Genomic DNA, 26709 nt, shown 5'->3' with positions numbered 1-26709 from the left:
TTCCCACTAAAGGAACCAGAAGGCAACTCTGTTAAAAGCCAAGTGTAAAGCTGCAAAGAACTGAGTACATTATGATATCGTTGAGTTGCTAACTCAACCAGTCCTGAAGTCTGCCTTACCTCTGGACTTCTTGTTCCACAAGATGATAAATATCCTTACTATAACAGGATTTTGGTTGTGGTTGAAATAGTAAATATATAGAGGATAACAAAAGTTTAGGGCCAAAGGTCCTTATGTGTTATTTTGTCCCTCTGTTCCTGACCACTTTATCTTACAGAGCAAGAGCCCCGGCAGCATGAGATGCCCTAATTTAACCCAGCCACACAGGCAGTAGCAGTGGATAAAGAAAATTCTTCTCTCCTGATGCCCATCCAGCTGCTATCTTCACCACACATCTGACCTAGATGGCATACAGTTTTGTCCACCCTTTAAGCACATATGCACCTACTGAATGAACAAACAGGATATGCACAATACCCCCAAATGCCACAAAATTTAAGTTCTGCTAAACTTAAATTTTATGTAATTGGACATTACCTAAATTCTCCCAAAACTTGGCCTTACCCTGACTATTGTTCAAATCGGGGTTTTTTTTTTTTTTTATTATAATGATAATAATCCCCAACACGTGTCAGACACTGTGCTGAATACTTTACTTGCTTTATCTCATTCATTTGATAGTAAGAGGTTGGTATTGTAACAAGATCCATTTTGCAGATAAGGAAATGAAAGCTCAAATAGGTTGAGACACTGGCCCATGATTGCTCTGCTGGTGAGTGACAGAGGGAGTATTCAAACCAGATCCTAGGGTCTTCAGGTTCTAGGGATTCAGCTATATACCCATTACCATCCCCTCCAGCTCTGAAAGCCCACGGATCTAAGATGCCCATATTCACCAATGCACAGGCCAACCTGAGACTTAAAACTGGAATTAATTTATCTAGGCACAAACTAATAATCTAACGGAATACATCTATTGCCTGATCATCTCCATGGCTGCTTCCAGATTGTTGTTAACAGCTATATTGTAAAGCTCAGACCAAGGGGACCAACTTCAGAATTTGTTATCTAAGGTCCACTACTGCAGTTTACTAATCCAGGTACTGGATTTACAGCTATTAAATGCTTAACACTTGAGGATATTACATGTCATTAATATTCTTAATTTATTTGCACTTTTTATTTGAGCTGGAGATACAGTAGTGAACAAGAAGGAAAATACCTCCCGGAGCCTGCATTTTAACATGGGGGACAGTGAACCTGATGCACCTTTAAATGTTCCATTAAATTCAATAATGATTTAGTAAGTACTTCTACACCAAGTTCTGTTTGGCACTACAGATTAAAAAGAGAAAAAAGATGCTATCCTCTCATTGCCAAGTGTGCCTGGACAACCCAACTATTAGCGAATAATTCTACTTCTGTTTGGTAATTGCTTTTTATGTTGGAAAGTTTAGTTACATTATTCTATTGAATAATCTTTCCATTAAAAGCAGGAGCACAATCCCACATACGCGTCTGTCAAAGCACCCAGTTCTCAGCTGTAACTCATTACTGGTTCCCTGCCGCAGGGACTGTGCTGCTTTTAACCTTACTTCTAAAGTATTACCCAACTTCCCCTGTAAAGGTGCTCGCTTATCCAGTAAGACGGACAGACTTCTATGGTAGATCCACGTTTCATTTATCCCAACTCTCTGGATCTGGCTGAAGCCTCTCTAGACTTGTGCCGGACCTTGGTGCAGCCAATGTTGCTTTCTCCGCGGTCACCTAAGCTGCCAGGTGCACATTAACTAAGTGGCAGAAGGTCATCGGCTTGGGAATTGCTAGAGCCCTTTCCCGGACTCGCTGGTTTTCAGGTTCCCTGAAGGGCATCCAGATCTAGGATAAGAAAAGGGCGTGGTGGGAGAGTGGAATGAACCTCTCTACTCTTAGGTCCAATTCGACCCCTCCAAGAACCTGTCTAACCAATCGGAAAGAAAGTTACATTCAACTCTGGCTCTAGCATCCAATCCAAGGACGTGTCTCAGACTCTGCTGCCCTGTCCCAGCCAGTCCCGAGCTGGTGCCGTAGACGCTCGCCTGGCAGCTGCGCACATTCGGAGCGCCCCGAGCGGCGCAGATAGGGAGGTTGGGGCTGTGCCCCGCGGCGCGGCGCCCGCCACTGCGCAGGCGCCTCAGGAAGAGCTCGGCCTCGCCCCTCTTCCTTGAGGTCCCTCTTCCCCGCAACTTCCCACGAGTGCCAGGTGCCGCGAGCGCCTAGTTCCGCGCGTTGGAAAAAAGCGGCGGCGGCGGCTGGTGAGTACGCGCCTCGCGCGCTCGGCGTTCTGTGGGGCAGTGTCACCCCCTCCCCAGTCCACGAGGGGCTTTGAAAATAGAGATGGTGAGACGATACCCTCTGACCCATTCTCCCCCACTACACGCACGTCCCCTGGGGCGCGGCGGGGACGTCCACGAAGGGACTGAAAGAGCCAGGGAGGTGGCGGGCCGAGGCGGAGGCCAGTAAGGGAAGAGGAAAGAAAATTTAGCAGGTGGTTGTGGAACTGGGGAAGGAAACCTGTGGTGTTAAGTGTGAAGGGAGGGAAGTCAGCTGAACGGTAGTGGAGGAACCTAAGGTGGGTCTGGGGTGAAAATGAGGGGAGCTGGGGAGGGGTCGCCAGGCTTTTAGTTTTAAAGGAGAACCACCCATGGCATCGACATCCGTCTGTCCGGGGAATATTAGATTAGAGTTTATGTTAATTATAGATATATTTAAGAACTAATTTCCTAGAAAACAAGCCAACCAAACAATAAAAGGTACATTTAAGTGCCTTTTTAAAGGGCTGGATTAAAAGCACGTAAGGACTTAAAAACAATGCTTCCTTTTCTTGTCACAACCACCCTATGAGATCATAGCATTCCCATTTTACAGATGACGAAAGTCAGGCTCAGAGAAGTGAAGGGACGCGTCCAGTGAAGATTGTACAACTAGTGACAGGCGGATTCAGCTTTACACCAGATCTGATTCCAGAAGGGCTTTGCTTAATCAGGCAATCTGGTGGACCCAAGTCTGAAGGGAAGATTTGCCAACTACTGTGAAATATCAGCTGCTGGTTTCAGTATTATGATCTTTTATTTCTTCTCACCCCCCCACCCCCGAGATTGTGTCAAGCTATTTTAAGGAAATTAAGAAGCCTGCAGCACTTGTGCATCTTCCCCCCCACCTCCACTTAGATTAGTTACAGGATATAATTTGGAATAAATTCTGATGAAACGACAAGGTGTAATGGAGGGAGGTATTTTACTATGTAGAAAGTAAGATAAGTGTGTTTTGAAGATGCTAGAAAATTTTGTGTATGCTAGAAATTTCTGTGTGTTTTACAGAATTGGAGAATAATTTAGAATCCTACGATTTTTAAGACCAAGGAATTTTTTTAGGGAGTGTATATTTTTCCTTAGACTATAAGAAAGCAACTGATAATAATCTAAAAGTAACGGCCTTATTTATAGACATAGAATAAAGTTTTTAAAGGTGTATGAGAGTTTCATTGTATTACAGAGCAGATGGCATGCTAATGGTGACAAATATCTTTCACCATATCCTGTAACGGTTTATCCTCTCTTGGCTTCACATGGGCTAAGAATGCCCCAGTGAGAGTTGACTGCATTCCATCCATGCAAGAAGGTCTTCCCAGAGAAGTTAGAAGGTAGTTTGTTCCCTGAATTGAAGACTAACTCATACTTCCAGTTGTTTTGGGGATATTTGGTTGCAGTCCACAGAGGTCTGCTTTTTTTCTTCTCTTTGACATCTTTTGGGTGTGAAAAATTACATAATTTCTCCCAATATTTTGTAATATAACAGTTTCATTCCTTGCAAACTTTATTTTCATACCTTGGAAACTGCTTGAGAACTTCTTGTTGTTGGTTTGTCTGTAGCTTAACACTCCCTGTTAGAATGAGACAGAATGTGGTAGACATGGATCCAGCACTGCTAATAAAAGAAGAGTTCTGTTAATAGTTTGGAGATTATTACCAGATTTGTTAACTTGCTATTACTGGATTTGTAAACTTATTGAGGACATGAAATTAGTAAGAATGCAGTAAAGCAACTGATTGCTTTCTGAGCCCAGCCAATCACTGAACTTTAGCTTCATCATATACAAAGTCATATGAAAGGTCATCATATGCGAGGAGATGAGACTAAATTTTTCCTAGTGTATTTTATAGTTTCACAATAATATTCTGCCTGTCATAGTATAGACTTGGTTCCCCCTGCCCCCGCAACAGCTTTGTAACTAGAATGATAAAGGGAAACTAATTTTGAGGGCCTGTTCTGTAACCTTTACGCATCCCCATTTTACACACAAGGAAACAGAAGCCAGGAAAAGTTGGATCTACCCAAGATCACCCATCTACTAGTTGTGAGCTCAGGTTCTGGGACCCTTCTGACTTTAGTCTATAGTCTTTGCACTTTGTCTGTAATCCTAATCCTGAGGACAAGGACTGCGACGCTTGGATGCCAGCAGTGTGCTGAGGGATTACTGAGCCACAGGATTAACAGCATGTGTTCCTGGAGCATCCTTTTAACTCAAGATTTGAGGAAGAAGCATTTTGATTAGTATTTCGTAGGGGAGGATGGACACAGGTTTTTGGTCTGTTTTGCACATGGGAAGTGGTATAAAGCTTTCACATTAAAACACTCAAGTCTGTATTATGGAGTATAAAATTCACTTTTTTTTGAGGTAAAATGAGATTAGATGTTTCCTGTTCTGTGGCGGGACATTTAATATTACAATTTCACTTCCCTCTGCTCTTTTTAAAAAAATAACCTTTTTATTGAGATATAAATCACACACCATTCAGTTCACTCATTTAAAGAGTACAGCTTTATGGAATTGTGCAACTGTCATCACAATCAATTTGAAAACATTTTCATAACCCCCAAAATAAACTTTATACCTACTGGCATTTACTACCCATTTCTCCCCCAACCCCTAGCCCTAGATAGTTACTATAGTTACTTTTAGTCTCTGTAGATTTGCCGATTCTAGACATTTTATCTAAATGGAATCATACAATAAGTGATTTTTTGTGACTGCGTTCTTACATTTAGCATATTTATCCAGGTTGTAAAATGTGTCAGCACTTCCTTCCTTTTTTTGTCAAATAATATTTTATTATATGGATATATCACATTTTATTTATCCATTCATAAGTTAGTGCACATTGAGATGTTTCTACTTCTTGAGTCTTACAAATAATGCTGCTGTGAACATTTGTGTACAAGTTTTTGCGTGGACATATGTTTTCATTTCTCTTGGGCACATGCCTAATAGTAGAATTGCTGGGTTTTATGGTAGTCCTATATTTAACCCTTTGAAGACTGCCAGAATATTTTCCAAAGTGGCTGTACCATTTTACATTTCCTGTAGCAGTTTATAACAGTTTCATTTTCTCTATCAACACTTGTTATCTCTTTTATTTACTCATCCTTCTGGGTGTGAAGTGGTATCTTATTGTGGGTTTGATTGCATTTCTCTGATGACTAATGCTGTTGAGCATCTTTTCATGTGCTAATTTGTCATCTGTGTCTTTGGAGAAATATCTTTTTCAGATCATGCTCATTTTTTAATTGGATTATCCGACTTTTTATTATTGAGTTGTAGCAGTTCTTTGTATAGTCTAGATACAAATCTCTTCAGATATATGATTTGCAAATATTTCCTTCCATTCTCTGTGTTGCCTTTTCACTTTCTTGATAGTATCGTTTAAAGCATCAGACTTTTAAATTTTGAAGTCCAGTTCATTTCTCTTTTTTGGTCACTTGTGCTCTTGGTGTGGTATCTAAGAACCCAGGGTTACAAAAAGTTACTCCTACATTTACTCCTACATTTTCTTTTAAGAGCTTTACAGTTTTAGCTCTTAACCAAGGTCTGTGATCTACTTTGAATGAATTTTTGTGTATGGTATGAGGCAGGGCTCCAATTTGTTCTTTTGCATGTGGATATCCAGTTGTCCCTGTACCATTTGTTGAATTGTCTTGGCACCCCTCTGCTCTTAGAGGTAAATCTACTGGAAAATGTTTAGACATACTACAATATTCCATTTTTAGTAATTTCTCTTAGCGTTAAAAATAATACATTATGATGTGTGAATCTCAAACACACTGTTACAAATATGTACTCATAAATTTATGAGTATTTTTCCCCGTGAGAAGATACTGTGCCACCTATTTGCTAATTGAAGTCTATTCTGTTATTTGGTGTTGTAGAACAAAATTGATTAAAGTATAAAGCCTGTCTTTTTCCAGATGACAGCCTGATTTATTATTTTTGTTATTTATGCTCCTGCTTTGATTATTATATATTTGAAAAGTATAAGTTCTTTGTTCCCTAATACATGGCACATACATATACTTTTGTGTTATGGAATTAGTGATAGTAGATATTTGTTGAATGATTTTTTACAAAATGACCCAGGTGTCTGCTGAGCCAGCCTTCGTATGTAGGAACTAATTTTAGGATATTCTGGAAATGCAAACTAATACTGAAGAGCTATTATAGACCACCAAGATGAATGATGATTATACTTTACATGTTGTAATACATTTCAGAAAGATCGTGACAATGAAATATGGTGAATGGAAATTCAAGTTGACAGTTATTTCTGTATTTATTTCACAGTAATTTGCATGCAAGTTGGGCCTGGATATTGGAGGGACTTGAATGTGAGACTCAGGCATTTGGGCTTTTTGTATAGGCAGGGGGATCTTTTGAATATATTTTTAATTAAGGGAACATGAACAGAGCTGTGCCCAGGGAAACTGAGTTGGCAGTAGATGTGAGGTGAGAAAGTGGAAGGTGGTTGAGGTAGAAAGGTGAATTAAGAGACAAAAGTGCTCTGGACAAGAGGTATTGAGGTCTAAAGAAATATAGCAGTAGTAGAGATGGATGAGTGGGTAGCTGTTAAAAATGTTTGTTTCACACGCAGGTTTCTGGCCTCTACTGTGGGCTGACTGAATCAGAATCTCCTAGTTATAGTGACTTGACAGCTGTACTTTTAACAAACTTCCTTCAGTGATTCTTATGTCTGATGTGCTGTATTAGATGATGTGAAGATAGAATTGACTAGACTGGCAACTGATCATATACTCAGGGGATCTCTTTGTGATTGAGAGAATGGTGAAGCTGTTTTAAAGGACTGGGAACTAAGGAAGGGGGAAAAGATGTGGAGGTATAGAGAATGCATTCCATCTGACACATATCAGATTGGATTTGGCAGCAGAACAGCTGTGCGATGGGATAAGACTGGTTGGGAATATAAAATAGTTACACAGGGAAAGAGCCAGAGAAGTAAATAGTGTTTTTCAAAAAGTAAATTTATGAGTATGTTTTCCCTGTGAGAAGATACTGTGCCACCTATTTGCTGATTTAAAAGTCTCTGTTGTTGGAAAGAAATATTTGGATATGGGGAACGATACTCAGAGAAACCAGGGAATCTACTCAATCCAAGCTTTCATGGAGACCTGCATGCCCTTGACACAACTTCTAAAATTGTAGCAACCCACATGATATTGTCATCTGATTGAACCCAGTTAAAACTCTCTGAGGGAGGAGTTAAGTCATACATAAACACTGTGTTGGGGGCATAAAATATTGAATGAAAGGGGAAGTACCATTGTCTAGTTTCTTGATAGCTGAAATTGCTGAGATATGACTAGGGCTGTGTCTGTGGAAATACCCATATGCCTCCTCTACCCCTTATTAGGTTTGTTACTCTGTCCTTTGGAGAGGTGGTTTTGTTACTCTGCATTATTTTTGGTTATTGGGGAGCACCAGGAACAAATGTTCCATGCACCATATTCAGAAGGCAACCTGTCTCAGATTAAAATAGTAGAGATTTTCTAGACCCAAGATCCTCATAAATCAGATTCTGTGCCTTTGGTCTTTCTAATTTTAAGTCAGTTTTTAAGAGGATCACAGCCTCTGTCAGTAAGTATTTGACCACAAGTACACAGATCCTCCAGGTGGCATGTTTGAAAGAAAGAAAGAATTTCCAGTCTACTTGAGAGAAGACACAATACATGACTCCTGAACTTCATAATCATATTAGTTAACTTGCTGCTCTTCATACCTGGGACCTCAACATGCATACCCATTACCATGTTCAGGGTCTTCTTAATCTGAAATAATGCATTCACTTGTTGGCATTATAACTGCAATCCCAGATCTTTGTAACTTTCACTAAAAGTTACTCTTAACTAATCTTAATTAGTTCTTTGACTTCACCAGAACCTCTCTACTCACATCTGTCAGTTTCAGCTTAGATGCTACAGCCCAAATTTCAGCTGCTAAAGTTAGCATCTTCAACTTCCTTTGTCTTCCTTCAGTTTCTGGCAGAATCTCAAATCCAGGGAGGATCAGCTGCCTGTTTTGTTCATGCCTGTGCCAGGTTTACTGAGTTGCTAGAGAAAACCAGTCAACCATGTCACTATGAAAATTCATGACAGCTGTCAACATTGACCCCAGTTCTGCTGTTTCCTCACACTTTCTCCCATCCTCCACATTAACTATTTCAGACATTTTTTCTGTTCCTCAGACCTCTGAACCTTTTACCAGTCTACTGCCTCTCAATAATTGACCCTACCTCTGGCAACTCTCTTCACCTCCAGTCCTCAAACCTGTCCGCTCCCCTACCTTTGCTCCTTCTCTCCTCTTACAATCGAAGAGGCATCCCGTCCATCTAAAATGAATCATTCTGCCTAAATCACACGTCTTATTTTCTTAGAGGCCAAAGAAGATAGAGACTGAAGGCAGGGAGATTTATTAGGGAAAAGCTGTTTTTGTCATCAGTGAATTGATTTTAAAAAAAAGAACAAAGAATCAGAGATAGCTTTAAGCCTAGGGAAACTATTAGTGAAAATAGTTGTTGATTGCAAAAAGGAAGTTTAAGAGGGACGTGGTAGTAAAATTCATTTCAATAGCTATTGGATTTCTTCATAAGTTACTGGAGCATCCATGTCCCTGTAGGCTTTGTATGTTTGTCAATCAACTTCATGTGACTATTGGGGCATGTACAGACTGATGGGGGGCTTTTTTTCAATAGCATTTATTTCTTATCCCCCCTTTTTTATAGCAATATTTTCCACAAGAACTGGCAATAAGCCAATATGGTAGAATTTCCACCAATTATTTCTGTGGGTTAAAGAAACTATAAAGTACAATTTATTAAACTGGAAAAATAATCATCATCTCTGGAGCCTCTGAAAGCTTGGCATTAACTTTATATTATATAAAAGAATCATTTTAGTGTCTGCATCTATTTTTATTAAGCCTTTAGAAGAATTTCTAATGCAGCTAATGCGCATGACAGCCTAGGAGGAGTATTGATGTGGAGTATAAAAATGGTCCATATAAAGGATAGAGTAGGGCATATATATAAACAGGAAACTGGACAAGTAAAGACAATTTTTATTTTTTCCAAGTTTAGCTTTATTTTTAAATAAATGGCATTATTTAAGTTAATATAGGTAAAGCTGGCATATAAATATTGGTTCTCTCCTCCTGTGGGCTAAAATTCTAAAACTTAACCCAAATGAAATAGCATTGCTACTTATGAATTGTGTTTTTACATTTTAGGAACCCTGATTGCTGTCGTTCAACGTGTTCATTATGAAGTTATTAGTAATACTTTTGTTTTCTGGACTTATTACTGGTTGTAGAAGTGACTCTTCCTCTAGTTTGCCACCTAAGTTACTACTAGTATCCTTTGATGGATTCAGAGCTGATTATCTGAAGAACTATGAATTTCCTCATCTCCAGAATTTTATCAAAGAAGGTGTCTTGGTAGAGCATGTTAAAAATGTTTTTATCACAAAAACGTTTCCAAACCACTACAGTATTGTGACAGGCTTGTATGAAGAAAGCCATGGCATTGTGGCTAATTCCATGTATGATGCAGTCACAAAGAAACATTTTTCTGACTCTAATGACAAGGATCCTTTTTGGTGGAATGAGGCAGTACCTATTTGGGTGACCAATCAGCTTCAGGAAAACAGATCAAGTGCTGCTGCTATGTGGCCTGGTACTGATGTACCCATTCACAATACCACCTCTTCCTATTTTATGAATTACAACTCCTCAGTGTCATTTGAGGAAAGACTAAATAATATTACTATGTGGCTAAACAATTCAAACCCACCAGTCACCTTTGCAACACTCTATTGGGAAGAACCAGATGCAAGTGGCCACAAGTATGGACCTGAAGATAAAGAAAACATGAGCAGAGTGTTGAAAAAAATAGATGATCTTATCGGTGACTTAGTCCAAAAACTCAAGATGTTAGGGCTGTGGGAAAATCTTAATGTTATCATTACAAGTGATCATGGGATGACCCAGTGTTCTCAGGATAGACTGATAAACTTGGATGTCTGCATCGATCATTCATACTACACTCTTATAGATTTGAGCCCAGTTGCTGCAATACTTCCCAAAATAAGTAAGTAAACATTCAGCTGAGGGATACTATTATTTGAATGGGGCAATTGATTGAGGGGGGGTGGGTTGTATAAAAGAATGAAGCTCTGGCTTTTTGTAGTTTAGAACCATATACTCAGAGTGAGATTATATGTGTTTTTCCTCTTCTTTACAAGTTTAGAGCAGTTGACTTACGGTTTAGTTATATGGGTTATGGTTTAGTTTCAAAGTGAATATTTCTTTGCTTTTGATATATCTAATTATTTGCACTAATGGAAAAAGGACATTTTTATCCTTCAGCATCTTAGATTTAGTGTGATGTTTACTGGTGACAGTGTGAGGTACCTTTCTTCTACTGATCACAGAATTAGTAGTTAGTAGTAACATGTAATTAGTTTATGTTTACTTAGGAAGATACACATGAAAAATGTCCCCTTTCTATAAAAGTCCACCACGGTAATCCACAAAGTGAAACAGATTTGTTAATGTTTGAGAAAGGTGTGTGTTTGTGTGTATCAGTCCCCAACACTGTCACATTATTATTGCTCTGTTTTTTTAAGAAGTGATTTAATAGATGATATTATCTATAATTCACTTCCAGTTATTCTAGTTAGACATATTTTTTCCTTACCAATTATAACTTGTTTCCTTTGCTGTTTCCTTTTTTTCTCAGATAGAACAGAGGTTTACAACAAACTGAAAAACTGTAACTCTCATATGAATGTTTATCTCAAAGAAGACATTCCTAACAGATTTTATTACCAACATAATGATCGGATTCAGCCCATTATTTTGGTTGCAAATGAAGGCTGGACAATTGTGCTAAATAAATCATCACAAAAATGTAAGTATTTAGTTGAGATATTTCTGTTGTATAGTAGGAACAAATCATGTCTTGTGATACCGTTGTGTTAAGAGGGTACTTCGACTTAAAGAAGTTCACACAGAAGAATTAGTTCAATTTTCAACCAGATAATTCCCAGGTCTTCATTTCATAGAATTTACAGTAATCACAATTTCACCTTTAAATTAGAAAGTAGATTTAAGAGTGAAGGCATAGTCTTACTTTCTTTCCAAAACTGCAATTACTGTCAGTAATTTTCAAGATTCATTCTCTTGATTTATACAAAATAAAAGAGAGAAGTAAAGAAACAGTAAAAGGGGAGAGATTAGCTAATCCTTGTTCTTGTGTGTGTTAAAAAAAATTTGTCTGAGTAACCCTAAGTCTTCCCCAGTGACAAAATCATTTACCTGAATGCTACAGCTATTTAGAACACTGGGCAAGAACCAGAAAGTAACCAGACAAAAAAATCCACCAAGTGAACAAAACAGATACATCAAAATCTCTCCTTAAAAATGTATAGGAGAGAAAATGTGTAGGGGAGAGTTACAGTTCTTGCCTCAAACTGAAGCTTATTTATCCATATTTCATATTCAATTCAAATGCTTTTTTAAAAATCTAATTTTGTGGCCTATACTAAGGGTCAGCAAACTTTTTTAGTAAAGGGCCAGGTAGAAAATACTTTAGGCTTTGTGGGCCAGCTGGTCTCTGTCTCAGCTACTCAACTCTGCCTTTATTGTGTGAAAGCAGCCATAGACAACCTGTAAACAAATTGAACTGGTGGGTTTTAGTGAAACTCTGTTTACAACAAGGATGGAGGGCTGACCTTCGCTATGGGCTGTAGTTTGCAGTTCTCTGATATATAGCAATTTAGAAGTATCAGGCAAGCATAGGACAGACTCAGGGTCAATGAAGTTTGTATTATTTACATCAGTGTTATATGTTGCATATTCGTTATTGAAAACTGCAAGTATAGAAAAGCATAGGAAAGAGAACAAAAACTATCCATAATCCCTCAGTACAGATTTATAGGCAAATGTTAATTGTGGGCATTTCCCCCCATCCAATCTTTTTTCTTATATATATATGTGTGTGTGTGTGTGTGTGTGTGTATGTTTTAATATTGAAATCTTTCTGTATATTCTGCTTTTCGTCATATTTTTTATTTTTATGATGAAATATTTCAAACATACCACCAAAGAATAATATAACAAATATCAATATACTTATCACTCAGTCACCTGTATGTAATATGAAAGTGGGAGCTCATTAAATACAGCTGGTGTGCATTAAATGGCAACATTTGTTAAAGCTAAAAATTGGAAATTTATTATTGGAGTTGTATTAGGGACTATCATACGCTTTTCTTTAAGTCTAACTTTTACTGGGATGGAGTCACCAGGTTAGACAACACATTCAATGCAAGATCCTTCCTCTAACAATTGAGATAGGTTAGGCTGCAGATTTTCTTTTTCTCCATTTTCTGGCATTACTCATTCTGCTCTTCCCAGTTACACAGAACCCTCAGCCTGACCACTGTCTTTATAACTAGTACTGTTTGCAGCGAGCTTTTGCAAACAGTGCTGAGATTGCCAGGTGAAGTAAGTGGTACTAGGGCTGAAAGATAAGTACGTCAGGTTGAGAAGTGGTGGTAAAGTCTGAGGGTATGACCAATTGGGAAAAGGGGCATGTGTGTGTGTTTGTGTGTGTGTATTTGAGAAAGAGAGAGGGAAATAGGGAACATAGCTGAGTTGAAGAAATAGAAATTTTTATTTCTGGTCCCTTTCTGAAAGAATTGAATGTGTATATACTAGAAACAAGTTATTTTTTCCTAAAAAGTCTGATCTTATTTACTGATGTTGTTTTGTTCTTTTTCAGTAGGTGACCATGGTTATGATAATTCTTTGCCTAGTATGCATCCATTTCTAGCTGCCCACGGACCTGCATTTCACAAAGGCTACAAGCATAGCACAATTAACATTGTGGATATTTATCCAATGATGTGCCACATCCTGGGATTAAAACCACATCCCAATAATGGGACTTTTGGTCATACTAAGTGCTTGTTAGTTGACCAGTGGTGCATCAATCTGCCAGAAGCCATCGCAATTGTTGTCGGTTCACTCTTGGTGTTAACCACGCTAACATGCCTCATAATAATCATGCAGAATAGACTTTCTGTACCTCGTCCATTTTCTCGACTTCAGCTACAAGAAGATGATGATGATCCTTTAATTGGGTGACAAGTGTTAGGGCTTATACAAAGTGTCTTTGATTAATCACAAAACTAAGAATACACCCAAAGAATAGTGTTGTAACTATGAAAAAGAATACTTTGAAAGACAAAGAACTTAGACTAAGCATGTTAAAATCATTCTTTTGTTTTCCTTGTGTTTTGTTTTGGTTTATTTGCTAATAAGATAACCCTGACCATAGTAACAATGTTAGTAAATCATTAGGTCACATCTTCTGGTAGGAAATCATTAGGTAACATCAACCCTAACTAGAAATACTAAAAATGGCTTGAGAAAAATACTTCCTCTGCTTTTATTTTGCAATGAAGATGTGATACATCTTTAAATGAAAATATACCAAAATTTAGTAGGCATGTTTTTCTAATAAATTTATATATTTGTAAAGAAAACAATGGAAATATTTATGCAATTTGTGAATTTTGTATATTAGGGAGGAAAAGTTTCCTATATTTTTATATTTACCTTTAAGTAGTTTGTATTTCAAGTACCCTCTTGAGGTAGGAAATGCTCTGTGTTGGTTAATAAAGTTGGAGCAGACAGAAAAGATATAGCAAATGAAGAAATATTTTAAGGAAACCTATTTAAAAAAAACAACTGAGACCATTTGATAAAAGCCTGAGTTGTCACCATTACATCTTAAGCTGTTAGTCTTAAAGGTTATATCTTTTGAAGATTGTTGTTAATAAGAAATTCAGAAGAAAAGAGAGACAAGTGCTTTTCTCTCTATCTGTGCTTAATGCCTTTATGTAAATTACTTAGTTGTTTGTGTGTGCCTGTGCAAGTGTGTTTGTGTGTAGTTGTGTGGACATTATGTGACTTACTATAGAAGGAGGTCAGAGATGGACTGTGGCCAGGCTTCCACATTCCTGAAACACACAGATCTCAGGAAAGGTTATTTTTGCACTTCATATTTGTTTACTTTCTCCTAACTCACAAGTTAAAATCATAACTTAATTTCATTAACTTTTATCTTTTAATTCTCTCATGTTTGTTGTAACCTGAGGTATCCAAATGCTGCAGAAAAATTTATGACCCAAATACAAATCTCAATTTGACTGGGACAGAATGAGGAATGGAGATTTTTATATTTATCTTTGGGACTATACCTTACATTTTAGGCTATAGAATAGTTAAGAAATTTTAAACAGAATTTAGTATCTTTGGTTTTTCACACCATTCATATGTTAAGTGGCAGAATAGCCTTAGTGCTACCTCCACTTTTTTCTCCAGTCTTTGCATCACAGAAATAATCCCTCTGTTTAACGTTTGTTCAGAGCCAAGGGTTTATTGTGAAGAACTGTCATCCTGCTTTTGCTAGCTGGTACCTTCTAGTAATCAAAATTAATATGAAGAAACTAGGTTGTGACAGACTAGATTATATTTAATAGGGGAAGAATTGGGCTCAAGAACCATTCATCAGTACATGAGATAAGCAGTTAATAGTATGATCTGTAAAGTTTTGACAATATAAAATAAACTTGGTAACTGTTTTACAAATATAAGAGTGTAACAAATATGCAGCCCAGTTAAATGTTGATTATCTATGATGGTAAAGAAGAACAGTGGTGCCAGTCATCAAACATACAATGCATCCTATTGAGTCACTGCTAATTTCTTGAGCCCGGTATTTGCTGCCTGTTGTATTTGGGGTTGTTGAGAGGCATTTTCAAACCCTATATAAATAATCCATGCTGTTGGTCATAAATTGACTGTATTAAGAACAGTAAAATAAATGAAATAAAAACCAATAGTACTAATTTTGCTTTAAAAAATTTCCAATTTTTTCACATAAAACAGTAATCCTAAAGGTTAATATTAATAGTTGATCTAAACAGAATAATGGAAAAGTTCTACTTTAATTTCCGTTAAAAAGCGAATAGCATTGACACATTTAAAGCTTTTCATTTAAAGAAGTAGATGTTTTTGAAGTATCTAAAATAGTAGCAGAATATTTTATACTTGGTCCTTGCAATGGTGTGAGTTTTAATGATTGCATTAGCGTGATTGGTGGTTATCAGTTTCAGAAATCTATACTTGGCATCCAACTCATGAGTGGATTTTATATAGGATGGAATACGAAGGGATGTCCTGTCAGTATCTTAACCCTTTCAACAAGATATTTACATATTTGTCTTTCCTTACATTCTCAAAATATTGACTTGTAAATTAAGCAAAAATTTAAAAAGTATATGTTGATGGAACAAGAAGAATAGTATTTATTTAATAAAACATATATATTCAACTATGTGTTGATTCATTTGTATCTTTAAAAAAATTATCACTGTTAAAGCCATTGACTCCTTTAGTACACTGAGAAAATCTTACAGTAAAACTAGCCTTTTACATTAAGGTTTTGGTGTGTATTTTGTTAAATAACTAATATACTGCTCTATTTTCTGGGTGGTAGAAAGTATTTGGCTCCAGGAAACAATACCCCAAGGTAATGGGAAAGGTTTTGATTAAGTGTTTTTAATTCAGTCAGTAAATTCAGAATAGGTATATTCATGTATAACATAGGACAGTTCTGCTGCTGTTATTTATATGCAGTTCTTCTGGTAAATAGCAATAGAAAAAAACTTTCAATGTTTATAGGTTTTGTATTATTATTCCATTAAGGTTTGGCTTAAGAATTTATAGAATTCTTGGAACATTAAAGGATTAAAATGTTTTTACATTGTTCTTGGGTGTCTCCTCCTTGTGCCCGTATCTGATAAGCTTTATGGATGATTGCATTTAATTCCTTTTATTTGGAGGGTTTTACTTCCTTGTTAACACGTAAAGTTATAAATGAAGGACAAGGAGGAGATGGAAAATGTGTATTTATTGTCAATTCTTAAAATAGTGTGTAAATAAAATAACATGAGTGTGCTTTAAAGAAATGTGTTATGTAGTGCCTTAATTTAAATTAAAATATTTTTGACTTACTTGAATTCAGAATTAATGACTTTGTTCATGATTTTAAAAATTTGTGTGAATAAAATCTACCAAAACATTCTGACTGTAATTATTAAATATAAAGTTCAGTGCCACTGGTGATTTTTACATTTGTTACCTTCTTGCAAAATATACTTACTGTGCTAGATGTTGACATGACTTAGTAATATAGAAGCCCAAATAGATATTAGGATTTTTTAAACTCTTTAACAAAAATTTTAAAACAGTGTATAAATATACAATCCAGCACAAGGACATCATTGGAAAGAAAGCCAAGATAAGTTTTACAGAGCCTCCAGAGCTGTAATTTATTGGCTTACGGTAGAAGAGAAGAGATTTGAAAAAAACCGATTATAAAATAGCGGGGATGATGGGGGAAGCAGTCTAATATTTAAACTTTGTTTTGTACATAGCCATAGGTATTTAATGACTTGTCCAATTGCATATGGATTCAAGAAAGTTCCCTCTATTAGAGCAGTGATTAATTCATTTCCTATTTTTGTATTAACACTGCTAAGAATTGTAGGAAAAGAAAAGAATAAATGGCACTTTTTTTACTCTGAAAGAGAATTATTTCAAAAGTGGTAAAATGTTATTTATACCAACAAATTACCTATGTGTACTCATGGGTTAACTCTTGCTGCTGAGAGCCTTGTATCCAGAATCATTTTCCAGACCCTGTGCTTCCTGAGGTTCAGATGCTAACTTTGCCTCTTTCCCCAACTCCCAGCCTCCTTAGTGCCTATGTTTGGTTATTATTTACATCCTTCTCCATCCACTCCAGTAGTGTACTCCCACACACATTCACAACCATTGCTTGAAAGAATATGTGAGAATCTAAATGATCCAATTGGGCTTTGGAGTCCTGTAATAGACATGCTGATCACAACATATATGTGTATGTGTGTATGTAAGTATATGTGTAAGTGTATATATATGCGTGTGTGTATATACTATATAGGCACACATATGTGTGTATATATAGTTCTGTATTCTAATGTATAAGTATGTGTATATGTTGAAATGACTAGATCCTCTGACTCCTGTCCCATGGTCAAAATTACCTGGGAGGTAAAAGCAGAGTCTATATCCAAAGAGTAAGCCAAACTGCTGTGCAGGCTTTCTGTGTGTCCACAAGTCTTTTTTTATTCCTTTGGCCTCTGAAATGTCATTTCCACTGTCAATACACAACCTAGTGAGCTCTTCTACTGTCAGCTCCATGATGATGATTTATAGACATGTCTCCAGTCTAGACTTTCCTTTTGTGTTAAAGATACAATTTGCTGTTAATTTAATCAGCATTACATTCCTATCAACCATGCTCTATCTCACTTTCGTAGGTGGGGTGGTGGAAAGCAGCAATAGAAATTAACCCCAAAACAAGTATAGAAAATTTCACTATACAAATAACCATTTTATAAAGGGGCTTCTATAGGTTAGACAGAGTACTATGGATTTACAAAATGTTTGAAATATCCACTGAGGAGAGTATGTTTTTTACACTCAAAATTTCTGTGAAGATTCTCCCTCCCCCTTTTTTTCGTAATCTTAAAAAGACACGTTGGGTACTGTATCGAGTACTGCTAGACTGTGTAATTCAAACCAATGCTCTTACTGAGGACTAGAAAATCTGGACAAATAAAAGATTGTGTTTATGCGTTGAGGAATTTCCAAGAAAGTGAAGAATGAAGAGGTTAGGATTTAGAAGGGAAAAAGTCCCCATAAACATGAGACCCTAAATGGCATCTGTGAATTGTAGAAGAGGCTGCTGAAGGGCTGAGAAGCTAACCTAATCAAAAGAGACTAGGAGGGGGTGGTTGAAGGAGAGAAGGCACAGATGTGAATGTATCTATTAAAGTCATGCATCTGCACTATTTGGCACAAATAAATTTGAAAATATAAATGAATAATTTCCTAGGAAAAAATATTGTTGGATAAAACTGACTCCAGTAGAGGAAAAGAAAACAAAAACATACCAGTTTCTGTATTTAGGAAAAGGTTGAGACAGTTATAGTGTACAAAAAGTATCAGACCTCAAAGACAATAATCCTTTTTTTAGTGACTCTATCAGGCTTGGATATCGTTTATATTTGCCTCGAAAAACTAATATTTTAGAAAATGAAATATATTATTTTTAAGGTGAATAAAACTGATATCAAACTTAACAAACTAGCACACACAAAAAAACTATGGACCAATCTTGAATGAGAGAAACATTTTTCAAAAATGAGAATTCAACCACATCAGTAGTTAGATGTAAATAGACTGAACATTCCAGTGAAAAGGCAGAGATTATCAAATTAGATGAAAAAGCAATATCCAACTACATGTAGTCTACAAGAGAATCACTTTAAGTACAAAGACACAAATTGAATTTTAAAAAAGGATAGAAAATAACGTGCCATGGAAACTGTATTAGTCCATTCTCACTCTGCTAATAAAGACAGACCTGCGACTGGGTAATTTATAAAGGAAAGAGGTCTAATTGACTCACAGTTCCACAAGACTGAGGAGGCCTCAGGAAACTTACAATCGTGGCGGAAGGGGAAGAAAATATGTCCTCTTCACATGGTAGCAGCAAGGAGGGAAGTGCAGAGGAAAGGGGGGGAAGCCCCTTATAAAACCATCAGATCTCATGAGAACTCACTATCATGAGAACACTATGGAGGTAATTGCCTCCTTGATTCAATTACCTCCCACCAGGTCCTTTCCACAACACGTGGGAATTGTGGGAACTACAATTCAAGATGAGATTTGGGTGCAGACACAGCAAAACCATACAGAAACTAGCCATAAAAAAGCTATAGTACACATATACATATTAATATCAGACAAAGGAGTCTTCAAGACAGTAATTTTCAGAGATAGGGAGATTTCATTAATGTACAAGCACCAATATGAAAGGAAAGTATGACAGTTCTAAAAGTGTTCATACCTAAAAACAGCTTAAAAACACATTAATCAAAAACTGATGGAAGTAAAGAAATAATTCATAAACATAATTGAAGAATTTAGCACTCCTCTCTAAGTCATTGATACAACAACCACACCAAGAAAAAAAGACGATAAAGATATAGAAGACTTGAGTGATTTTATCAACCACCTTGACTTAAATGAGATTTAGAGATTACAGCTCCAAACTGCAAAAGATATTCTTTTTGTAAGTACGCATTGAAGAATTACCAAGTTAGGCCATACACAGGACCAGAAAACAAGTCTCAGTAAATAATCACAAAGAATTGCAATTTTACAAGGTATATTTTCTGACCACAGTGGAATGAGAGTCAATACAATTTAGAAAGTCCTTAAATATTTGGAAATTAAACAATACACTTTTAAATAACTTACGAGAAAAATAAAAATAAGGCAAATAAAATATTTGGAAATGAGTGATCATGAATATGTAGCACCAACATCTACAGTACGCAACTAAAGCATTAGTTAGAGGGAAATTTGCAGCTTCGAATGCCTATCTTAAGAGAGGCTGAAAGGTTCAGAATCAATGATTACAGCCTTTGCTTTAGGAAAACAGTAAAAGGAGGAAATAATCCAAAGTGAGTGGGAAGAAGGATATAATAAAAATAAGATCCAAATTAATGAAATAGTAAAGAGAAAAATAAATTGAAAATTTATTTTTTAAAAACATACTAGTAAAATTGGCAACAATGCCTAAAGAAAAAGGGAGGTAGCAGAAACTAGCAATATCAGTGATAACAGAAGGGCCATCACTGCAGATCCTACATATATATAAAAAAAAAATACAGAATATTATGCCAATGGATTTGACAATTTAAATAAAAATGGATAAATTCACTGAAAAAATGCAACTTACGCAACAAATAAAAAACTAAATAAAAATTTTGAATAGCTTTATATCTATCACAGACATTAATTTATCGAAAACATTCCTATGAAGAAAACTTCAAGTCCAGGTGGTTTCACTGATTAGTTCATCACACATTTGATGAAATAAATGATGCCAGTTTTACATAAATTCTTATGGAAAATACAAGAAGAAGGAATACGTTTTATTTATTTATTTATAAGATGGAGTCTCACTCTGTCGCCCAGGCTGGAGTGTAGTGGTGGATCTCGGCTCACTGCAACCTCCACTTCCTGGGTTCAAGCAATTCTCCTGCCTCAGCCTCCTGAGTAGCTGGGACTACAGGCACGTACCACATTGCCCAGCTAATTTTTGTATTTTTAGTAGAGATGGTGTTTCACCATGTTGGCCAGGATGGTCTCCATCTCTTGACCTCGTGATCCGCCCACCTCGACCTGCCAAAGTGCTGGGATTAGGGGCTGGAGCCACCACGCCCAGCTAACACATTCTTGTTATAAGGCCAGTGTAACACTGGTACGAAAACATGAAAAAAATATATTAAAAGACCAGTATTCTTATGAACAATAATACTTAACTAAATATTATCTAATTGAATTCAGTGGTAATTCAAAAGGATAATGCACATGAATAAGTGGAGTTCACTACAGGGCACAGAATCATTTTGATCACTGAAAATCAATCAATGTTATGCTGTATATTAATAGAAAAAAGAACACATTATCAAGTCAATGAACGTGCAAAAGCACTTGGCAAAATTCAACCCTTATTTATTAGTTGAACAAACTGATTAAATTTGGAATAGAAGGAAACTTCCTCCAGCTGAGGAATGACATCTATAAAAACAAAACAAAACAAAGCCAAAGCTAATATACTGAATGATGAAATATCAAATGTTTCTCTCCTGAGATCAGGACCAGGGCAAGGATGTCCACTCTCACCACTTATATTTAACATTGTACTACAGGTCCTAGCAAGTGCAATAAGGAAACAAAAGAAATAAGTATTGGAAAATGAAACTCATATTCACAAATGCATGATAGTATACACAAGAAATCTAATAATCTACAGATAAACTCTGAGGTTAAAAAATGGCTGGATATCAGGTCAATATACAAAAATCAAGTGTATTTCTATATCTTAGCAGAAAACAATTAGAAAAGGAAAATTTTAAACTCATATTATTTACATTGCTATCAATAAGCATGGAATATTTGGGAATAAGTCTAACGAAATACATGCAGAATCTTTGCACAGAAAATTATAAAGGAGTTAAAGGAGACCAAAATAAACAGAGGGCTATATAATGTTTATAGGTTGGAAGGTTAAACATTGTAAAGATGGCAATTCTTCCCAAATTGATCGTTGCATCCAAGCAATTTCAGCAGGGTTTTATTTGTTTTTTTTTTATGGAACTGTGGAAGCCGACTCTAAAATTTATGTAGAAGTGTGAAGAGCCAAGACAATTTTGAAAAAAATAAAATGGTAGGACATACTCTGTCCGGTGTCAAGAATAATTCTAAAAATGTAATAAGAGAGTATGGTATTGACACAAGGATTTAAAACTAGATAAACAGAATTAATTACCTTTGTTAAAATCAAGAATCCATACCTGTGTGGGTGTATTAGACTTCTCTTGTATACCCTCAAATGCAGTCAATATACTCTTGCTCCAGTTGTGTTTTGGCTTTGACTAGCTTCCCACAGATGCAACCTGACAATGCTTAGCCTCTTTCTTCAGTTCAGACATGACTGGCCTAAACACTAAAGCGTTGAGTGCTTCTGAGATCACACTTGGCACTTGTGCATGCACTTTTCAAGAAATATAGGGAGTTAATGCCCATGGGGCCATGTAAAGGTACAAAGAGAAGGCAGCTGTCTGCAAGCCAATAAGAGAGCCCTCACCAGGAAACAAATCTGCTGGAACCTTAATCTTGGACTATCCAGCCTCCTGGAACTGTGAGAAATAAATGTCTGTTGTTGAAGCCACCCCATATTTGGTATTTTGTTATGGCAACCACAGCTAATATAATAAATAGTCCCAATACCATAAGAATCTCTTGTGTTGCCATTTTATAATCACCTTCCATTTCAAATTTTGTCATTTAAAAAATAGTATGTAAATGGAATTTTACAGTATGTAACTCTTTAGCATTGGTTTTTCCACACAGCATAATTCCCTGGAGATCCATCCAAGTTGGTACATTTGGGGAGTTGGCCCTTTTACTATGTGGTCTTCCAACTTTTGCACACGGTATGTCTCTTTATTTATTGAAAATTTCTTTGATTTGAAGGCTTCTTTGATTTATTTTGTCAGTATTTGGTAATTTTCAGGATCCTGAACCCATTTTGTTAAGTTTATATCTAAGTATTTTATTTTCTTTGGAGTGAATGTAATGGTATTACATTTTTAATTTAAGTTGTTGATTTATGAGGTAAACTTGTTCCTAATAGTTCTCTATTACCTTTTCAATATCAGCATGGATAGCCTCTATTTCATTTCTGATATTGTGATTTTGGCTGTTTTTATTTTTGTTAGTCTTGCTATAGGTTTATCAATGTTACTAATTTTTTTAAAGTAGTAGATTTTTATTAATTTTCTCTACTGTTTTTCTAATTTCAATTTCATTGGTTTCTATAGTTATCTTTACTATTTTCTTCCTTTGCTTTCTTTAACTTGCTCTTCTTTTCTAGTCCCCTGAGGTATGAACTAAGGTTGTTGATTTAAGACTTCTCATTTTATGTAAGCCGTTAGTGCTATAAACTTCCCTCTCAGTACTGCTTTAGATTCATCCCTTATATTTTGATATTATATATTGTTTTCATTTTCATTAAATTCTACATAGTTTTAAATTTTTCCTTTGAGACTTTCCTTTTGACCCAGGGACTATTTTTAAATGTGTTGTTTAGTTTCCATGGGTTTAGAGATTTTCCTGTTGTCTTTCAGTTGTTGATTTCAAGTTTGACTCCCATGTGGTCAGAAAACACAATTGGTATGATTTCAATTCTTTTAAATTTGTTGAGGTTTGTTTTATGACCCAGGATATGGCAAATGGACCTATGGTGGTGAATATTTTATAAGTGCTTGAGAAAAATGTTTACCCTGGTGTGTATTCTTGTCAGTTATGCTGTTGTTTGATCGAGTACTCTCTGTATGTTACTAGATCCTGTTGTTGATTGTGTTGTAGAGATCTTCTATATTCTTTCTGATTCTCTGTCTAGATATTCTAGAAGTTATTGAGAGGAGGGTGTTGAATCCCAATTAAATTGGGATTTATCTGTTTTTCCTTTCAGTCCTATCAGTTTTCCCAACATATGAATCATTTTGGTGCTGGTGTCAATTGTTTTTTTCTCATTGTAATTGTGATTTTCTTGGTTTTACGTATAGCAGGTAATTTTCAGTTGTATCCTGGATATCTTATATATTACGTAATAAGATGATGAGTTCTCTTTACATTTTTTATTTTAGCAGAAAGTCACACTGTTTAGGTTTAGCATGTAGATCTTGTCCTACTTTTGTGGGCTGTGATTCCAATGGCAGCTTAATTTTCACAGCCTTTGGGGTGCTATTGGATTACGGTCTGCTTGGATTGTGGTGCTCCTGGAATTCCCACTTGTCTCTGCTGGTCTTGCCTGAGGAAAGCAGAAGGGTTTTCCCCGGGCCAGCTGTCAGGTATCTCTTGGTAGTGGAATGGTGTAGTGGGATTCCTTTATTGGTGCGCCTTGCCCGTTGCAAAGTCTCTGGGTAGAGCAGGAGAGTCTCAGGCCATGGGAACAAAGAGGTTCCCCAGATTGTCTGCTGTAGCTTGGTCTCTTTTGCAGATTTTTTGTCCACCTCTATGTCTCTCAGTGGAAGAGTGTTTCAGTGGTGGGAAGGATAATGCTCCTCTTGGCTGCTCTTTAATGGGACTCCCAATCAATATTCCTCGTTGGAGGGTTTTGGTAATTCCCCTTGCTGATGACACGGGTTACCCTGATGTTACCAGAGATTCTTTGATCTAGGGGAGGAATAAACCTCCCTGGGCTGCTGTCTTGGTAGGCGGGGGTTAAGAAATGCCGGCTCTGTGTGGCCTCCTTCCGTTAGGTGGGAAGCACGTGAAGCCCTGCCGCTGTGCTGTTTTTCCAGCCCCCGGTTCCCTAATCAGCTCGCAGCCTTATTACCAACCTTCAGAGTCTCTTGCACCATTTCCAGGCTCTATAATTATGCTTAGTGTGGAGGAACAAGGAAAAGCAGGACCACGCTATCCTGTCCTGATTAGAAGTCAAAATATATTTTAAAACGTCTTTTTAAAAAGAATCAAATTGCCCACAAGGTTATGAGGAATTACCAGGCTGACATTCAAAGAAGACTGAAATCCTAAAAGAGTGTAGCATTCAGGACATTTTGTCCTGGGGCATTGCCCTTGGGCATTGGCCAATCTGGAAGAAATCTATAAGCCTTGTGTAGCTGAACGTAAAAAGTTGGACTAGAGAGCCTGCCAAGGGTGGGAACATCGGTTAACCACCTCCTGCTAGGGGTAGGATCTCAAGGGGCTACCTTAGGATGAACCGGAAGTAAACCAACCTAGATGGCAGCTTGACTTTGAGTATAAACTCAGTCACGGAACCTGGGTCCTTCCTCCAGCTCTGGCACTAATATGTCGTGCAAATTTCACAACTTTGCAGGAGCTTTTGTTAAATCAAGGATTGAATGATCCCTTAGAGCTTTCCCAACTCTATGATTATCAAGTTATGTTTTTCTACTAATGAAAAACAAAAAAAATGTGAGAACTAGAAGAGCTGGGGTCTTTCATTAGATTTTCTAGAAATAATAGGTGCTTGTAAGAAACTAAGACTAATAATAGGATACTTACAAGGTCACAGGGCATTTTGAAAAACAATTTAAACTTAAACTGCAGGTGATGGAGAAGAAATTGTAAAATACAAACTGAATTTTAAAAAATCCAGATGATTAATAAACTTTACAAAATGGTTGATATAGGACGATGTTGAAAAAAAAAGGGGGCACAGGAGAAGCTCCATTCCTCTGACCTTTCTAAAATTCTTACAATTAGTAAGATTAGCTAGTCTTTTATTTCCATGTACTAATTTTGAGTTCACTGCATGCAAAGCTTGACCATGAAGACATGCAGGTAAAACAAAACAACAACAAAAAGATGTCAATGATAAGTGATGTGATTTTCCCAGAAAAGTTTAAAGTTTTATTTTCCTTCAGGTAAACTCTATTTTATAGGAAAATAAGTATCTGTAAATAAACCATCTGATAATCAAATATTCATATGTGAATTTACTTTCTTACTAATGTAATAGCACCTTCTAAAATGAATTTAATGCAATTATTAATTTAAACGGACAGACAGCATAACAGTAATGCTTTAAAATGGACCAATTTCACCTTCCAGTCATTTTGCTGACATTTCAATAATACAGGGTAAGTTCACAGCTAAAAAGCAAGCCAACATGAGTGCTCATGTATTCTGAGATGTCTAATCCAGAGTCCATACTTCTGGGGAGTTTGCTACCTACCATATAGTTTCCTAGCTTTTTAATCCGTAGGCCATTTCCAGTTATTTGATTCTATTCTATTAAGAGGTTTTATAATGAAATGGGAATTATGTGCCAACATTCCTTACTGGTATTATCATTTTAAAAAATAAGACATTCACCAACTTTTAGGAAGCACTTAAATTTGGTTAAATTTTTAACCATGTTACTTCAGTTCTTCACATCCAATTTGTCCTTTCTTTCTGGAATAGTTATACAGTTTTACCTACTCATTAGCCAGTTGGTGCATATATATATATATGAAATCACAATACTATCCAAGTGTCTGTAAAGTGCTATTTTCTTCAAAGAAAGCCTTTCTTTTCAGGCCTTCCTCTTTCCTCTAAGAAGTCACATGTAATACCATGCCTCTCCCAAACTTCTTGATTGCTTAGAAATCTAAAGCTCAGCCTTAGGTTGTTGGAATGAAAAAGACTGAGATGACCAGGCAGGTCAAAAGTACTACCTTGGAAGTAGAAGTCTATTTGTGAACTTGGATTCAGCTTTGATTCCACTGAGCACCCAGTAGGTGGGTATTCACATATTTCTTGAAATAGGGCTATATCATCTTGGCTCCCATGTTTTGATACCTGTTACCACAAAGAGTTATTTTGCTGCCTTTTTCTAGTATGCACACTTTACCACTGTTCTGAGTGTCTTGTAAACATCTCACATGTGGTCCTATTTTTTTTTCCAGGCTCCACACAGTTCTTTTCAAGGATTGAGTGGCCAATATTTTACCTAATACGGCTTGTGCTCTTTTGCAACTTTGAATCTTCAAATGTTCAAATCTAAAAGATGCTTGTGCTGTTATCATGTGCTACCAGAAAGAAAACAAACATTG

At 36.5% G+C, this 26709-nt stretch overlaps 1 protein-coding gene across 5 annotated transcripts; it reads left to right on the top strand.

The window, feature by feature from the left end:
- The first annotated feature begins 2093 nt into the window (after window positions 1-2093).
- ENPP4 (ectonucleotide pyrophosphatase/phosphodiesterase 4) lies at window positions 2094-16538 on the top strand. 5 transcript variants are annotated; one of them, XM_045390996.2, is made up of 5 exons: window positions 2094-2294; window positions 2908-3094; window positions 9614-10472; window positions 11124-11294; window positions 13170-16538. In XM_045390996.2, the coding sequence occupies exons 3-5, from the start codon at window positions 9647-9649 to the stop codon at window positions 13532-13534; spliced, it is 1362 nt and encodes a 453-aa protein (XP_045246931.2). In that variant the 5' UTR covers window positions 2094-2294; window positions 2908-3094; window positions 9614-9646; the 3' UTR covers window positions 13535-16538. The 5 variants fall into 5 exon arrangements, with proteins under 5 accessions (XP_045246931.2, XP_045246933.2, XP_005552875.3 ...); XM_045390998.2 differs by lacking the exon at window positions 2908-3094 and having other exon boundaries at window positions 13173-16538; XM_005552818.4 differs by lacking the exon at window positions 2908-3094.
- Window positions 16539-26709: the final 10171 nt, after the last annotated feature.

This window comes from Macaca fascicularis, chromosome 4 (assembly GCF_037993035.2).
Source record: "Macaca fascicularis isolate 582-1 chromosome 4, T2T-MFA8v1.1".
Taxonomy (NCBI): domain Eukaryota; kingdom Metazoa; phylum Chordata; class Mammalia; order Primates; family Cercopithecidae; genus Macaca; species Macaca fascicularis.
The sequence above is the reverse complement of the archived record's forward strand: the minus strand, read 5'-3'. Positions and strand labels throughout refer to the sequence as shown.